The sequence below is a fragment of the Protomyctophum bolini genome (assembly GCF_963924005.1).
Source record: "Protomyctophum bolini genome assembly, chromosome: 9".
Lineage (NCBI taxonomy): Eukaryota > Metazoa > Chordata > Actinopteri > Myctophiformes > Myctophidae > Protomyctophum > Protomyctophum bolini.
In genome coordinates this window covers 8308152-8327710 of record NC_137870.1, presented here as the reverse complement: position 1 = coordinate 8327710, position 19559 = coordinate 8308152, and the positions used below count along the sequence as shown (strand labels likewise).

The following is a 19559-nucleotide window of genomic DNA, read 5'->3' as shown; positions in this document are numbered from 1 at the left end:
GTATATAGTATAAATAAAGTACCTTGGCTATCTGTGGTACACTGCATGGCAGTAATGTAGTAGTTAGTTCAGTGTATATAGTATAAATAAAGTACCGTGGCTATCTGAGGTACACTGCATGGCAGTAATGTAGTAGTTAGTTCAGTGTATATAGTATAAATAAAGTACCGTGGCTATCTGAGGTACACTGCATGGCAGTAATGTAGTAGTTAGTTCAGTGTATATAGTATAGTATAGGTACAGTACCTTGGCTATCTGTGGTACACTGGGCAGCTGGCTCAGACCTGCCAGAGAGATTCTGTCGTGAAGCGTCTTCGCTCTCGACCTGGATAAGAAAAACAAAAACAAAAAAAACACGAGCTTGTAGATTTGTGATGTTCGCTATTATGGCCATTTAGAACATGCCCAAAAAGACGAAAGAGACGGCATGCAGCCTATTGGTAGGAAGCGTTTAGGTGTGTCTATGGAAAAGGTATTAACAGCAGCTTCTGGTTGATTCAGTGCTCTCAAAAAGGTTTTTAGAAAAACAACTTTATTTTTCTGTACCCACAACATCTACTGAAATTGGGAGACGTGCTTTTCATTGTAAAGCTTCATCAGACTATTTGAGCGAGAAATAGAGCACCGAAGTCCTGACGTAACTCGCTCATCCCGACGATTCCCCTGGTTCGCGGAAGTAATTTCTCTATGGAGAATAACATGGGGTGATCTTAATATCGTCTACTATAAGCGTTGTGGTCCAAAAATAAACAAGCTGTCTCGGCGTTATTGTTAGGGAGGTGTCTCTGTATCGTTTGCAACAGTCAGTCACTCATATATGATACAGTCTGCTTCATGGAAAATGTAACTAATTCAGCAGCAGTAACATTAGCGTTTTCTCTCAGTCAGTTGATTCTTCATATCCATATGAGTGAAGCGGCCGGGGTGACATGGTCATTTTTCAAACACAGTTCTTATATGAAGCAATCTAAAAATCCTCCTATGGCGATTTCAATGCAACTAAACAAATACATGAACCTGGGGACTGACGCCCTCTACTGAAAGTGACGTCAGACTTCGGTGCTCTATAGACAAAGCCGTATACCCGGAAATGGATTGATCAACTCACTTCCTTGTTTTCCGACAGTGCTGCAGCTGGGCAGACGCCGACCAGCGCGACACTTTCATCACCGCGAGCAAGGAAATATCTCGTTTTGTTGTGTTTTGTGTTCAATTTATTCATTTATGTATTAGGTAGCCGTGAATAACCACCTCTGCTTCGTGTCTGTGGTTAATCATCCCGTCTGTGAATTTCCTCCCAACAATGACCGTGCACGTAGCCAGACATTATCCCATATATATATAAACATATATAGTACATAATATTAGTTTTACCTGAGCATAATGCGTAGATATTCCTGTATTATTAGCTTATATAAACATATATACTGTACAGTCATATATTAATATTACCTGAGCATAATGCGTAGATATTCCTGAGCGTCAGCCTCTTCATGTTTCAGAGACATGACCAGGTGTCCAACACTGCTGTTGGTACAGTAGTAATTCATATGCTCCTGGAATGAATATACATATTACATTAAATATTACATTACAGTAATAATGCATACAGTATGCTCCTGGAATTAATATAAATATTACATTAAATATTACATTACAGTAGTAATTCATATGCTCCTGGAATGAATATAAATATTACATTACAGTAATAATGCATACAGTATGCTCCTGGAATGAATATACATATTACATTAAATATTACATTACAGTAGTAATTCATACTGTATGTTCCTGGAATGGATACATTCATAAATATGATACATTAAATATTACATTACAGTAGTAATTCATACTGTATGTTCCTGGAATGGATACATTCATAAATATGATACATTAAATATTACATTACAGTAGTAATTCATAATCTCCTGGAATGAATACATTCATAAACATGACATTCAATATTACATTACTACCGACTGCGCCACTGGGTCCCGGGTTAATTTGGGGATTGATCGCATGATGAGAACATTAAACACGCACGCACGCACTCACCCTGCCCAGGAAGTGTTTGCGGTAGGCGCGCGCCGTGCTGTTGCACTCTAGACGGAAGGTCCCCGGACCCCCGCCGCCCCCCCCACCTGGGCTCAGGCTATCCCCTCCGCCCCCCTCCCCCTCCTCCTCCTCCTCACAGAAGCTGGACTCTGAGGAGGTGGGGGTGCCGAGAGCCTGGGGGACCTCGGAGGAGGGGGTGGGGGGGGTCTCGGAGGACTCCTCGATCCAGTAGCCCCCAAACTGAGGCAGGATGACCTGGGGGAACGGACCGCCCTTCACTAGGACCTGTGTGGGAGAGAGAGAGAAAAACACAATAAAAACACGATAAATCAGTTTCTTTGCGATTTATGCGTGCATGTGTGTGTGTGTGTGTGTGTACGTGTGCGTGTAGATTACATGAGCAGGAATTAACTCACGTCTTCTATTCGAGGGTAGGGGATGTAGTCGTCCTGTAACACACACGCACGCACACACACACAGTTAGAAAAACCTGCTATAACCTATTCAAGTACACTGCAGTTCTAGTGGGAGAACACAGCTGCAAGGGCGCACGCACACACACACACACACACACACACACACACACACACACACACACACACACACACCAAGGACATCGAACAAAATCACACAGTCATGGACGAGGGCGTGTCAGCCTCTGATGATGTCATCAGATCACAGACTGTTTTGGTTCCGCGAGGAGGAGGGGGGGGGGGCAGAATGACCTCTAAAAATGCTGAGGCCTGTGTGTGTGTGCATGTGCGTGCATGCGTGTGGGGATGCCCCCTGGAACCCAGTCAAGGACCGCCCCCCCATGGGGTCAGTTCAATGCGCTGACCAGTCCAAGGATCAATCATATTGCACCACATATTGCATCACTGACCACAACACTGACCACAACACTGACACATCACTGACACAACACTGACACAACACTGACACATCACTGACACAACACTGACACATCACTGACACATCACTGACACAACACTGACACATCACTGACACATCACTGACACAACACTGACACATCACTGACACAACACTGACACAACACTGACGTGGTCATTGGTCAGTTTACATTGGAGCGGACGGAAGGGAAATGTTTCACTGGCGGACCATCTCCTGTTATCAATTGCCTATCCAGATGCATATTAAATTAGCGATCTTACTTAGTTCAATATAAGACTATAAAAACTCGTTCTTGGCAGTCTGGGCTGACCCTGATTGGCAAGTCCGTACAGAAAACCCCCAAAATCGGTGCATATCACACTACTACTGTTTTGATCACGACGGAGGCGTGGCTTTCACCCCCATTATCTCAGTCGCGCTCCCAAAAACATTATCTACTGTTCCGGTTGTAACTCGGACAGCTTGCAACTCTCGGACAGGTTGCAACTGGGACAGGTTGCAACTCGGACAGGTTGCAACTCTGGGACAGGGTGCAACTCTGGGACAGGGTGCAACTCTCGGACAGGTTGCAACTCTGGGACAGGGTGCAACTCTCGGACAGGTTGCAACTCTGGAACAGGTTGCAACTCTCGGACAGGTTGCAACTAGGACAGGTTGCAACTCTCGGACAGGTTGCAACTCTCGGACAGGTTGCAACTCTGGAACAGGTTGCAACTCGGACAGGTTGCAACTCGGACAGGTTGCAACTCGGACAGGTTGCAACTAGGACAGGTTGCAACTAGGACAGGTTGCAACTCTAGGACAGGTTGCAACTAGGACAGGTTGCAACTCTAGGACAGGTTGCAACTCTGGGACAGGTTGCAACTCTAGGACAGGTTGCAACTCTGGGACAGGTTGCAACTCTGGGATAGGTTGCAACTCGGACAGGTTGCAACTCGGACAGGTTGCAACTCGGACAGGTTGCAACTAGGACAGGTTGCAACTAGGACAGGTTGCAACTCTAGGACAGGTTGCAACTCTGGGACAGGTTGCAACTCTGGGACAGGTTGCAACTCTAGGACAGGTTGCAACTCTGGGACAGGTTTCAGGTCCTTGAAATTAAACGGGTTGAGAATCACTGCTAGAGCCGGACACATCTTCTCTTATGGGGGTCCCTGGCAAATGGGGGTCCATGGGTGTCAATTTGGCATGACAAACTTTGGGAACCACTGCGGTACAGACGGCTCCCCTCCGTCATGGTCTCTGGGGAGGATTTCAGTGCAATGTGTACAGATTTGGGGGTTTTCTAGTATTTTATGTGCCAATCTGTGTTATTTGGGTATGGGTGTATGTCTCCTGGGTGAGATCGGGTTGCTGGGCCATTTGGTCAAAACTCGTCAAACTACTTTAGAATTTTAATCCTGAAAAGTAACGATTTCGGACTAAACTATTTTGGATGAGGCTCTGGATCACGTTACACTGACCACGACACGTATAGCTGATGACCACACACACACACACACACACACACACACACACAAACACACGACAAAAAGCATCACTGCTGGAGCCATCGTTTACTGTGCGTGCACGTGCACACGTGCATGCGTGTCCCTGTTTACCACACCTTGCACCTGCGGGTGTCGTCGGCCTTGGGGAGCTGTCCGTACGCAGCATGGCGGAGAGACAGGAGGGTCAAAAAGCATTGTTACATCTGATACCTCCAACCCACCCACGTCCGTCCCTCTCTCTCTCTCCCCATTGTAATACCGTAGTACCACAGACAGGTCTCTATATATGCACATAGCATCAATCTACCAGACTCTTCCCCGCAGCCAGACAATAGCAGTAATCATAATCGAGACAGTTCTGTTGTGATCGCAGTCTGAGCCATCCGTCTAGGGGGACAAAATTAAGTCTGAGTGGCTCAGATGATCACCCTTTCCACATAATAGTTCCAAAGTGGACCAGAATGTTGGAGAACACAAATGGAGACTATGGAGTTCTTTATACATTTGCATTTATTTCTTCCTTTCTTGTGAAAGTCCTCGTCTAACCGAGGCTGTTTGACTCTCAGCCAATCACGCCATCGGGCTATGGGATGCTTTGTTTGAAATGGCACTAGGTATTATGGACGGACCAGAACGGTGGTCCTCTATAGTCTAAGCCAGTGGTTCCCAAACTGTGGTGCGCGAGCACCTTCTAGATGGTGCGTGCCATGAAAAGGCTAATGGTTCTGCCTGCCTGCCTGTGTCTTTCTGTCTGCAATCTCCTGCAGCAAAGAACTATGCTAACGTGAACCCTAATCCTAACCCCCCCGAACCTATAACCATGAATTTGAACGTTGAAATGCAGTCAGATTCTGAACTAACATGCAGTGACAACGTTTCCTCTGGCGATTGGGTTGGTGTTTGTGTGTGTGCGTGCGTGCGGGCGGGCTTGCGTGCGTGCAAGCAGACAAAGACAGACAGAATACAGTAGAGCATGGGTTTTCAACAGGTGGTCCGTGGACCACTGGCGGTCCATGAAGGTATTGCATGTGGTCGCTGAACATGCATTTAGTAATGTAGGAAAGTGAAGATTTGTAATTTATTTCATTGACCACAAGTTGAGAAACAATGCAGTAAATGACGTGGTGACATATGATGACGCGTCAATGTTGTCAGTTAATGGGAAGTCGGACATCAAGAACTTCCACAGAAAAGGGAGGTTGAATCTCAAGGGAAACTGCCCCCCCCCCCCCCCCACACAACGCCCATATCCCCCCTCCCAACACAACAGTGGTCCCCAGGTTGATTCTCAGTTAGGGTGGTTCATAATCAGCTGAAAACCCCTGCAGTAGAGGTATAATTTAAACATGGATAGGGTTGTTCTAACAGTGTAAACATGGGCAGTGTGGTTGGTCTAACAGTGTAAACATGGACAGTGTGGTTGTTCTAACAGTGTAAACATGGACAGTGTGGTTGTTCTAACAGTGTAAACATGGACAGTGTGGTTGTTCTAACAGTGTAAACATGGATATAGTGTGGTTGTTCTATCAGTGTAAACATGGACAGTGTGGTTGTTCTAACAGTGTAAACATGGACAGTGTGGTTGTTCTAACAGTGTAAACATGGACAGTGTGGTTGTTCTAACAGTGTAAACATGGACAGTGTGGTTGTTCTAACAGTGTAAACATGGATATAGTGTGGTTGTTCTATCAGTGTAAACATGGACAGTGTGGTTGTTCTAACAGTGTAAACATGGACAGTGTGGTTGTTCTAACAGTGTAAACATGGACAGTGTGGTTGTTCCAACAGTGTAAACATGGACAGTGTGGTTGTTCTAACAGTGTAAACATGGACAGTGTGGTTGTTCTAACAGTGTAAACATGGACAGTGTGGTTGTTCTAACAGTGTAAACATGTACAGTGTGGTTGTTCTAACAGTGTAAACATGGACAGTGTGGTTGTTCTAACAGTGTAAACTTGGACAGTGTGGTTGTTCTAACAGTGTAAACATGGACAGTGTGGTTGTTCTAACAGTGTAAACATGGACAGTGTGGTTGTTCTAACAGTGTAAACATGGATATAGTGTGGTTGTTCTAACAGCGTAAACATGGACAGTGTGGTTGTTCTAACAGTGTAAACATGGATATAGTGTGGTTGTTCTAACAGTGTAACCATGGACAGTGTGGTTGTTCTAACAGTGTAAACATGGTCAGTGTGGTTGGTCTAACAGTGTAAACATGGACAGTGTGGTTGTTCTATCAGTGTAAACATGGACAGTGTGGTTGTTCTAACAGTGTAAACATGGGCAGTGTGGTTGTTCTAACAGTGTAAACATGGACAGTGTGGTTGTTCTAACAGTGTAAACATGGACAGTGTGGTTGTTCTAACAGTGTAAACATGGACAGTGTGGTTGTTCTATAACAGTGTAAACATGGACAGTGTGGTTGTTCTATAACAGTGTAAACATGGACAGTGTGGTTGTTCTAACAGTGTAAACATGGACAGTGTGGTTGTTCTAACAGTGTAAACATGGACAGTGTGGTTGTTCTAACAGTGTAAACATGGATATAGTGTGGTTGTTCTAACAGTGTAAACATGGACAGTGTGGTTGTTCTAACAGTGTAAACATGGATATAGTGTGGTTGTTCTAACAGTGTAAACATGGATATAGTGTGGTTGTTCTAACAGTGTAAACATGGACAGTGTGGTTGTTCTAACAGTGTAAACATGGATATAGTGTGGTTGTTCTAACAGTGTAAACATGGATATAGTGTGGTTGTTCTAACAGTGTAAACATGGATATAGTGTGGTTGTTCTAACAGTGTAAACATGGATATAGTGTGGTTGTTCTAACAGTGTAAACATGGATATAGTGTGGTTGTTCTAACAGTGTAAACATGGATATAGTGTGGTTGTTCTAACAGTGTAAACATGGATATAGTGTGGTTGTTCTAACAGTGTAAACATGGACAGTGTGGTTGTTCTAACAGTGTAAACATGGACAGTGTGGTTGTTCTAACAGTGTAAACATGGACAGTGTGGTTGTTCTAACAGTGTAAACATGGACAGTGTGGTTGTTCTAACAGTGTAAACATGGACAGTGTGGTTGTTCTAACAGTGTAAACATGGACAGTGTGGTTGTTCTAACAGTGTAAACATGGACAGTGTGGTTGTTCTAACAGTGTAAACATGGACAGTGTGGTTGTTCTAACAGTGTAAACATGGACAGTGTGGTTGTTCTAACAGTGTAAACATGGACAGTGTGGTTGTTCTAACAGTGTAAACATGGACAGTGTGGTTGTTCTAACAGTGTAAACATGGATATAGTGTGGTTGTTCTAACAGTGTAAACATGGACAGTGTGGTTGTTCTAACAGTGTAAACATGGATATAGTGTGGTTGTTCTTACCGGCATCTTCTCCAGCATGTCGAAGAACTCCGCAGACTGAAAACACAGAGAGAAACACAACACACTTTAGACTCACTAACACGTTAGTTAGATTAGTTTAGTTTAGTTTAATGAGCATGTGTGCCTGTCGTAGACATGTGCAGAGCAAGTTCAGTCAGGGAACCTCAGTGCAGTCGCATGCCGGCCGTTAATTGGGCCACCTCAGCGTCACGCTCTCATTCACATGATTCACTCAGCCAATCACACACTCACTCCATCTTCATATATCGGCTACTTTAACCGGAGGTTTGCATTCCTCCTCCTGCTTCCTCCCTTGCTGCTTTATCAGCGCGCTGCTGTATACAAACCTGCTGCTCACCCACCTCCACCCCAGCTACCACCTGTCGTTTTGGATCTACTGTTTAGGTACGGGGGGATTCAGAGTGCCTATGGTCGGGACTGATGCGCTTGATCTGAGTATACTAAAAAGCAGATCCAATACATCGCCAAACCATAATAACTGTATTGCTCATCTTATATTCAATAAATATATATTCCATCCATTCTTGAGTTTGTCCTGACTGAAGTAGCTCAGCTCAGTTTATCTTAGATTAGGTTAGTTATCTTAGCTTAGGGATGCAAGGGTAGAGGGTATGCACCTGACATCATCATACCCAGAACATTATGCAGGAACGCCTACTGAGGGGCTAAAAAAACCCTACTTTCTGGCCATGACACTGACAGTTCACTTCAAGGGAAAAGGCCCGCTCTACTCAGACAGTTTTATATAGTTTCAGGCGTGTGCTGGGTGCAGATTCCAAATGAAGATATAGAAAATGAATAAAATCCTCCCTTCCAGTCGAGTAGGAGTCTTTATTAATAAAGACAGTGCTCCGCAGCAGCAGCCATACCAGACAGACAAACGTGTTTCGGCGCGCAGGCCTTCGTCAGTGTCAAAATGACATTCGTCTGTCTGGTATGACTGCTGCTGTGGAGCACTATCTTTATTAATAAACACTTTTCATTTTCTTGACACTGACAGCCCATACATCCAAACAGAAAAGTCCTATCTGATTGACAGCCCATACATCCAAACAGAAAAGTCCTATCTGATTGACAGCCCATACATCCAAACATTAAAGTCCTATATCTGATTGACAGCCCATACATCTGATCCAAACATAAAAGTCTTATCTGATTGACAGCCTGTCAGGGACCAGAGTTGGTCGGCAATGAGAGACACCAGGATTCTTGTATGGTTTTCTTAAAAATGTATTTTTTGTCTTTTATTTTCTCATGAAAACATGACAAAATAATATATATAAATTAATTCTAGGCCTAAACCTGAACTGAACTGAACTGAACAAACTGAACTTACATCAAGACTGAACTAACCAAAATGAGCCACGAGGGGAACATATATAGTGGGAGATCAAACCACCACTGACACACAGGGGAAGACAAATCATAGCATTTAAACATACCGGTACTACAAATCACTACAACATAATCCACTACGACACGTCACTAAATCATAGACAAAAGAAACATAATTAAACTGAAATATCAAAATGCATTTCTTCAAAATCATTAAAAAAATGCAAAACTAAATCCCTGCCCAACCCCAATGCAAAGGGGACAACATGGTGCAGTCCAATTAGGCCAATCTGAAGCAGCTGGCACTTCTTTCTGTGACCAGCCATTTAAATTCCAGTACTCACAACAAAAACATTAAATATTCAGTCCAGCTGGTGGCGGTAATGCACCGTGAAAGGTTTGCCAACCGCCATAAAACCGGAAAGAAGAAGAAGAAGAAGAAGAACATTAAATAACTCCTGATAAAACAACTTGGCATTTGACAAAATATGACATATGGATGTGCACTCGTCTGTAACTTTATCACCACAATTGTATCACCACAATTGTGCATGTAGATGTAGTAGTGCTGAAAATAAATATAAACTAAAATAAACCAACAAAGTCAAAGACAAGTTTGCACACCATGCTTTACCAACTTTGTGTGGCCATCATATGTGGCCCTCACACAGCCCCTACATCCAAACAGAAAAGTCCTATCTGATTGACAGCCCATGCACCCAAACAGAAAAGTCCTATCTGATTGACAGCCCATGCATCCAAACAGAAAAGTCCTATCTGATTGACAGCCCATACATCCAAACAGAAAAGTCCTATCTGATTGACAGCCCATGCATCCAAACAGAAAAGTCCTATCTGATTGACAGCCCATACATCCAGACAGAAAAGTCCTATCTGATTGACAGCCCCATACATCCAAACAGAAAAGTCCTATCTGATTGACAGCCCATACATCCAAACAGAAAAGTCCTATCTGATTGACAGCCTGTACATCCAAACAGAAAAGTCCTAACTGATTGACAGCCTGATTGAGGATTGGCCTCAAACTTAAAGTAGCAAGTAGAAAGCACACTCTGCTGGAAATAGCCGATCTACAAGCTTGAAGCGTATAGATTCCATAGTAATGCTCCAAAAAAGGACTTAAAGGACAACTTTTTTCTCCAACCGAGGTTCATGTTTTAGGGTATTAGAGAACGTAAAAGATGAGTGATAAATTATTTCTTTCGTTTTAACGATTTTTGCTATTTTTGTGGCTAAATATGCTGTTTGTTTTTTACCAAACTTTATGGCAATTACTTTATTTTACTATAGTCCTACTAGACCCACTTGCCCAAATGTGCCCAAATGTGATGACCTCATCAGTCATAATGGGACTGATCGAGGGTAGCTACTGGGACGTAAGTCTTTCCCTAATGGGACTGATCGAGGGTAGCTACTGGGACGTAAGCCTTTCCCTAATGGGACTGATCGAGGGTAGCTACAGGGACGTAAGCCTTTCCCTAATGGGACTGATCGAGGGTAGCTACTGGGACGTAAGCCTTTCCCTAATGGGACTGATCGAGGGTAGCTACTGGGACGTAAGCCTTTCCCTAATGGGACTGATCGAGGGTAGCTACTGGGACCTAAGTCTTTCCCTAATGGGACTGATCGAGGGTAGCTACTGGGACGTAAGTCGGGGACTTGATTACCCGGGCTGGGTCACCTGAGTGAGGGGTATGATGTTCGAGAGACCCGAAACCCAGATGACCGTGGGACACATTACTGAGGATACGTCCCAGGTGCATCCATGCAATGTTTTTTTTGTCTTTCTATGTTGTGATCACATATAGCCTAACTGGCGATAACTGGCATTAAGCTACTGAATTGGAAGAGTTACCATACCAAAATATAAACATGTACATGTAGGAGACATGTAGGAGTACAACAATATAAAACCACCAGGTGTTACCAATTCATGAAAATATCACTGTTGACCCCCTGCATGCACAAGTGGTCTAGTAGGACTATAGTAAATAATAATAAAGAAATCACTGTAAATTATTCGTGCAAAAAAGAGACATATTTAATCACTGTTTGGAATTCCCCACTAGCCCCACACTCATCTTTTAACTTCTCTAATAACAACCTTAACCCATTTAGAACTGACGGCGATTCTGTCTACTAAATCCTGACAGTTTTCTGAAAAACCTCATGTTTCTATATCAGTAGCCTGGAACTCACCTACAGTATGCTTTCTATGGCATGGGCAGCTCCTGCCCGGGAGAAACTGTGCGCAGCTGCTGGACATGAGACTAATTAATTAGAGCGACAGAGAGAGAGAGGAGTGTGTGTGTGTGTGTGTGTGTGTGTGTACGTGTGTGCGTCAATTTAACAAAGGTGCAGACGATCAGAAATCAGCAGAGAGTGATCGACGTTTGCGCTACTCTATGCCGAATTGAAGTGGACTCAGACCCAGACTTTTTTTTTTTCTCCCTGGAAATAAAAACGTCTGGGTTTCCGAGGCTACTATGTGTCAGTGGTTCTCAACCTTTTTCACGTCAAGGACCCCCATAAATATTGGCCGCCGACCCCGATCTGAAAATATGTTGTTCCAGGGAAAAAGATTTGAGTTAAAAAAACGTGAATAAATATATATTCAAAGATTTGTGCTGCATTTTCACGATTTTTCAAAAATAGCAGACCTATTTTTAGATCTGCTATTTTTCAATAGCTAAAGTATAACATAATGATTCCCGTCCAGAATGTTAATAACAACCATAAACATGAACCTTGGTTGAATGAAGTCCAGTACTGGAGTATACAGGCCTGGATGTAGTGAGTTACTCACCGGCAGTGTAAAGGGGCTTGTCGTTACAACATGACACGTCTTATTTACAACCTCACAGTCAGACGTCACAGACACACATGCAACATAATCATCACCCAGAAAGATATATATGGCTGTTGGACTGCTCTCTCTCTCTCTCTGTGTGTGTGTGTGTGTGTGTGTGTGTGTGTGTGTGTGTGTCTGTGTGTGAGAGAGAGAGAGAGAGAGAGAGAGAGAGAGAGGGGAGGGGTTCAAGGCGGTAAAGATAGCCTGTCCAACACCCTCTCACACCCACACTGCACTGTATGCACACACTGATAACACACACACACACGCGCACACACACACACACACACACACACACACACACACACACACACACACACACACACACACACACACACACTGTATGCACACCGATAACAAACCACTTCCTCTGTCAGGGAGTCGCACAGCCACTAAATGCTCACATACACGCGCAAGCACACACACACACACACACACACACACACACACACACACACACACACGCACGCACACACACAGCAGCAACAGCAGAAAGCACTTAATGCATGTTCCTTTTTGACATCTTAAGTGCCACAATGAGGGAGAGAGAGAGAGAGAGAGAGAGAACCTGTTGTGTATTATATGTTGCCATAGCCACTAACTGCTGTGTTGTGCGTGCGTGCGTGCGTGTTATTAACCGTTAGCCTCCTGGCTAAAGGGTGGAACACACTACCATGCATGAGGAAATGTCATTTTGTTGTTTGGTTTAATTGTTTGACGAACACGTCCAAACAAACACCTCTGAATGATCCCTGCAAGAGGGTGTGTGTGTGCGTGTGTGCGTGTGCGTGTGTGCGTGTGTGTGTGTGTGTGCATGTGACTCATGCAGTGTCAAGTGGAAATGAGGCCGGCTGCAAATTATAGCTTTCATATGTAGCCATATCAATGACAAACTCTGACACGCACGCACGCACACACGCACGCATGCTCAGGGCTGCCAACATTGAAGTGTCAGAATTCAGGAGATTTGGGGGGGTGGGGGGGGTGGTCTGGGGTAGCCACGCCCACAAGTCACACCTTCTATGACACACCCCCTTCAAGCCACACCCCCAGCACCCTCACACAGCATAAAAAATACAAACAACTATAGATAAAGTGCCCATCGGCTGCAGTCCTGATTGGCTGCCACACACGCTGCCTATAAGCCAATGGGAGTGTAGTATGAGTGCCTGCCTCCTATAAGCTATGCTATCCACGCACCGCCAAAGGGCTGATTGCCGCACCGCGGCGAGCAAGCGTTCACCACCAGCAGCCTCGAAGCGACAACAGCTGCTATAGTCTGATGAGCTGGACAGACAGCAGGGAAGCCACAACAAAACACATGCAGTCATTGAACCACGCACAGATACGTCTGAAACGAACGCAAACAACGGCCACGCGGCTCCAGGTTGTGACATACACGTTACTAAAAGAACGATCATACTAATATGGGGGGGACACACACACACACACACACACACAACAGAGACAAGAACACAACGGAGGCATCGCTTCTTTCACCTGACAAATATCACTATGTGATAATTTCCTGTTTATTAGTCAACATTGGATGTTTTGTATTATGATCACCTCAATCTGAGCGCGGAAGGGGGCGGGCCTTAAAGCGTCCGGAATGCGGAAGGGGGCGGGCGTTAAAGCGTCTGGAAAGCGGAAAAAAACTGTGCGACTGGAGGAGTCAGAACGCGAGAAACATACAACAAAGAAAACACGGTGCAGACAGAGATGGCGTTTCATCATCATATTGAGCCCAGGTGTGGGTTTCATTTAGTCTGTAATTTATGATTTCATACACAGTAAAAGTCTTTCTGTTCATTTAATTCAAATGAGTTCCAATTTAACCATTTGATACAAATGGAACCAACTGGACCCTCACCCAGGGCTCGACGCTTAGCATTTTTCCAAGTAGCACGTGTGCGCCTAAGTTGAAAAATCTAGTAGCACACAAATTATTTTAGGAGCACGATGAAAAGTTATCAAATAATGTGTTTTTGAGGGGCGCTATAGCCCCTCCTATATACAGCTTTAGTCCCCACACGTCTCAATATTTGCCATTGACAATGAACGGAGAAATTAGGTCAAAATTCTGCTAAATATGACGTAAATTAAAACATGATGTATGATGATAAGAGTGACCCTCACTTCACACAGGTGTGATTTTTCTTTAATAAAGTGATATGAGGTAGGGGCAGGCAATATGACAAAATATTATATCACAATATCTTTTCAGAAATTATCACAATATTGATATTCATCTGGATATCATATTTTTTTATATAATCAATTTGTTTTTATACTGATAGACTATTAGTTTGGTATGCAGATAGATAGATAGATAGTCAATTCATTTTATGAATGGATGGACAGACTATCCGTTTTATCTTGCTGTTCTATCATGTGAGTGTGACATTTAGTGCAGAGGCTACTCGATGGTGAATTAGTAATGTAACATTCTCCTTGGCTTTGACTGCTTCAGTTCAGACAGAAAATCCGACATATAGGCTTTTTACGTTGCTCGTTATGCAGGCCAGTGAGGCCACTGACTAGCTCTGGTCCATAGCTAGTCTAATGCGTTGCATTTAGAGTTATGGACCTGGTCCTGAGCTAGCCACTGACTAATAATTATATCCAGCCAGGTCGGTCATTCGTATTGCGCTGCTGCGCACACGCTTTTAGCGAGGTGCTTAGCAAGTGTTGTTTTGGTATACCGGTCCACTCCATGTGCGTGCGCACGTGCACTCTTTACGTGCGCGGCTGCACGCTGTTTCACCCACGTTTGGTTAAAAGTTATATCAAGTGATGTTTTAATATTACAAACTTTCTAAATAACTTTAGTATTCAACGTGTCGGGGTCCTAGCAACTCCTTCTGTGCTACCAATACATGCTATCCTGTTGCGTTCGCTCCGCTGCTGACAGGGAAGAGAAGAGAACTGATCAGCAACACAGGGAGGGGCGGGGCGGTGGGAGCAAAGGGACAGATCTTCAAATGAAAACCGCATTGAGCCGCGACACGTTGTTAGCTTGTAGCTCTGCTCTTTTTGGCGAACGACACCGCCGTTCAGAAATATAAATGTAGGTATAGAACCGCGACTATAGAATGTGCACTTGCTGTAGACAGAGACTTGTCTTTATCACGATTGAATGGTCAAATCCTGTAGTCGCACCTGTGCTACAAATTAAATTTTACAACTCGCACAGTGATATTTTTAGTCGCAAATGCGAGTACCTAGTCGCACTGTCGAGCCCTGCCCTCACCCATCATGATGTGTGAGTTAAAAGGACATGAGCAGAGAGAAGAACACAGCTAGTAACAAACCAAGTCCACGTCATGAATATTAACACAGACGTACAATTAACCTCCTGGGTTAATATTTAACGTTTGAAACGTCTGAGAGTTGACACAGTAGCTTATAGTGTCAACAGGCACTATACGCAGTTACGCGCGCATGCACGCACGCACGCACGCACGCACGCACGCACGCAGGCAGACAGACAGACAGACAGACCACAGGCAGGCAGGCAGGCAGGCAGGCAGGCATACAGACTGACAGACAGACAGGCAGGCAGGCAGGCAGGCAGACAGGCAGGCAGACAGGCAGGCAGGCAGGCAGACAGACAGACTTCCATTGACTTCAAATCCATTGGAAAAGCATTGAGGTGGCCATGAAACACAGACAGCACAGAGCATGTTCGTCTTATATGTGTGTACGAAGCCGCAAAGAACACCTTGTGTGTGTGTGTGTGTGTGTGTGTGACTGTGTTTGTGTCCGTGCATGTTTGTGCATGTGTCTATGCCAGCCTGTGATCTTTATTCATCTAAGACCTTGGCAAACTGCAGACCTTTCCACAGAACTCTCTCTCTCTCTCTCATCCCCACAGTGCACCTGTGATGTGCTCGTCAGTGTCACCTTCGTTTTCTCCTGCAGACTGCTGTGATCTCTGTCTGTCTGTCTGTCTGTCTGTCTGTCTGTCTGTCTGTCTGTCTGTCTGTCTGTCTCTCTCTCTCTCTCTCTCTCTCTCTCAGAGCTCATGTAAAGCTTAAACAGGACGGTCGAGTCCGGCTGAAAACGGAATACAGCTTTGAGTAGAACCAGTTGTTCCAGTCCGTTCTCCACCCCACGCACGGCACGCACACACACACACGCACGCACACACGCACGCACACTGTATGGACAAAGGAATCCTCTAATGCTTCCTGTTCCTATTTAGAATTCAGAATGTAGAGAATCTGGAGGTGATGTGACCCAGAGCAGAGTTGATAGTATTATTGATAATAATCATCATTAATTCTATCACGTAGGCCAGTGGTTTTCATCCTTTTTCACATCAAGGCTATTCTGCAATGGAGCCACGGACCACCATTTGATGATATTTAGCCTCTCAGACCTAAAACTAAAATTAAAGATGTTGTCGTCGTCGGATAACATTTTGACCACAATTCCATGCTGTGACGTTGGTTTACCACTAGGAGAGACAACAGAAAACGATGATCAAAATAACAATTCTTCTAAATTATCTCATCTAATTGTGTAGATGTCTTAGAAATTAAGTAATGCCAGATGTTTAACAATAATTCAACTCTTGAGAGTGTAACATTAAACCAAAATGTGGACGCATAAGGATCCATATTTTGCTTTCAATTTACACTCAAGAGTTAAAGAAGGGTCAATTTGGTTACCAACTCTCCATCATTTAGCTGCATGGGGACCACCTGGAACCCCCTCAGGGACCACTGGTTGAGGACCCCTGCACTCACGCAGGCACCCAAGCACGTGCAGATTGACACGGGGACTCGAGGCACCAACCAGCTGCTCATCGGAAGGACTTATAGGGCAGGCAGGGGCAGGTCAGGGCCGGATTAACACCTCTGAGGGCCCCTCTGAGGGCCCCTGGGTCACCCATTTCGACTGATATCAATCGACAAGACCGCAGTGATCACTGAGGATCAGTACGATTGTTTTCGACGAGTATGGGCATGCTCTGCCGACTGAAAAAAAAAAAAGCCCAGCAGGATTACGGTTGGCGAACATGCGTTAATATTAGGACCGCGCTGCGACATGCTTGTGGTTATGTTTAGGGGAGGGTATGAGGAGGCTTGTCGTTTTCAGTAGGCTCAGTATAGACCTGACTAGACCGATAAGATCGGTTAACGTGTCATCAACGCCAATCGCAGCCAGTAGGCTCCAGGCGAGCCAATCGGCTGGATAAGATCGGCGTAATAAGTAACCTAGTGGGAATTATCGGAAGACTTTCGGTCGAAACGGCTACCTGGGCACTTGCCCAAAGTGCCCATATGGTAGATCCGGCCCTTAGCTCATTTTGACCTGAGGACGATTCTACAAAATGTCTTCTAAATCCTAACAGTTTTCTTTTTTCTATGTTACTGGTTCTCAAACATTTTCATGTCAAGGACCCCCAAAACCATTATGTAATTGGCTGCCGACCACCATATGAAAATATGTTGTTCCAGGGACCTCACAGAAGCAAGGCTTTTGAGTTAAAAAACTTTCGCTCTGAAAGAATATAAATATTCAAAGATTTGCGCCACATTTGCACGATCTTAAAAAAATAGCAGACCTACAAGTTCAAGTGCCGCGCTATGAACTGGTAGATCTGCTATTTTTCAACAGCTAAAGCATAACACATTGCTTAAAACACCAAAAGGGGGTTCCCGCCCAGAATGGGTTAAGGCAGGGGGTGCAATAGTGCCTTGCTCAAGGACACTTCGACGCTAAACCATGAGGGAGGTGTGTGTGTGTGTGTGTGTGTGTGCATGGGGAATGAACCGGTAACCTTTCGTTCCCCAAGCGGGCCGCTCCGCACCTCTGCTTTTTGTGGTCCAAAAATGAGGACCGAAAATAAACAACAAACCGTCTCTGCAATATTGTCGGAGAGGTGTCTCTGTATGGTTTACGACAGTCAGTCACTCATATTTAGCCTCGGAAACCCAGACGTTTTTATTTCCAGGTAGAAAAAAAAAGTCTGGGTCCGAGTCCACTTCAATTCGGCATAGAGTAGCGCAAACGTCGATCACTCTCTCTCTCTGCTGATTTCTGATCGTCTGCACCTTTGTTAAATTGACGCACACCCTTACACACACACTCCTCTCTCTCTCTGTCGCTCTAATTAATTAGTCTCATGTCCAGCAGCTGCGCAGTTTCTCTCGGCGGATCCTGCCGGGAGCTGCCTATACCATAGAAAGCATAGGTGAGTTCCAGGCTACTCATATTTGAGTATGAGTATCTGTTTCTATAGCGAAAATGTAACTATTTACTTTTTATTTTTCCCGCGAATCGTCTATCAGTATAGTGTCCCGGTACTCACGCATGCACCGTCGGTCACCCTCCAGCTGCCGTTCACACAGAACCCAGCGGTTCTCAACTCAAACTAAGGCCCGGAAACAAGTGAAATCCTGCTAGATTCCCTCTACGATTAATTTCACCTGATCAATTATGTATAGTGGGGATTTAATTATGCTGCGCACAGCTTCGGTTGGACATTGACATTGCTCCGTTTCCTTTAGTACTTTGTGGATTTTTTTATTATTATACTACAAAACATACATCAACCACTTCAGCCCTATTTATATGGCTTTGGCCATTTTAAAATCTCACAAGTTCACAAGTTCACAAGTTCGCTTGTGAATCTGCTATTTTTCTATTCATTGATGTAAAACGGCCGGGGTAACGAGTACTTTTACTTTTAGATGCCAATACTTTTGTAATTTCACTCGAGCAAATCTTTAACCTTCATACTTATAGTCGTAACAGAGTATTTTTTACATTGCAGTATACTCGAACTTTTACTTCAGAAAGAAAATGGAAGTAGTTTTATTTTTGGACATACAGGGTTTCCACGCAACAGCAGCAGGGACCATTTAGTGCAAGACAAGCGTTCAGAGCAGGAAGGAGAGAGGTGTGTGTGTGTGTGTGCACGTGTGTGTATCTGTGTGTCTGTGGTCACTCCTCCTCGTCCAATGTCAGAGAAATGCTTCGATGGTCACTTTGATAATTGCCTCCTCAGCCAGGTGGGTGGGTCACCGTTTCACTAGTCTCATGTGGCCAGTATGGGTGGGGCAATATATATATATATATATATATATATATATATATACAGTATATATATAGATAGATCAGCTATGTTCAGTGTAAAATCAGCCATTAATTACGACGACTAGGGTTGTCCCGATCGGATCGGGTGATCGGAAATCTGGGGCCGATCACGTCCTTTTTAAATGATCGGAATCGGATCAGACATCCCTAGTATCAATATCATATCCATATCTAAACCTCGACTCAAACAAAAAAAAGTGGCACAGTCGGTGGTAGTGCTGTCGCCTCACAGCTAAGGAGGTAAGGACGCCGTGGCGGCGTGTTCTCTCCTCCACGTCACCATGCAGTGCCCATACCCTATGGGTGGGGTTGGCGAAAGGGCCTTTCTGTGAGGAGTTTGCATGTTCTCCCCGTGTCCCCTAGGGTAGGTACCCTCAC

The 19559-nt window shown here is 44.5% G+C and overlaps 1 protein-coding gene across 1 annotated transcript in view; it reads right to left on the bottom strand.

Moving 5' to 3' along the window:
• Window positions 1-19559, bottom strand: part of rap1gap2a (RAP1 GTPase activating protein 2a) — a 100941-nt gene that overhangs the window by 13865 nt on the left and 67517 nt on the right. Inside the window, 5 exon segments of the mRNA XM_080772179.1 lie at window positions 247-325; window positions 1453-1556; window positions 2056-2340; window positions 2472-2504; window positions 7844-7879. Of these exon segments, the coding sequence (XP_080628305.1) occupies window positions 247-325; window positions 1453-1556; window positions 2056-2340; window positions 2472-2504; window positions 7844-7879 (537 nt within the window).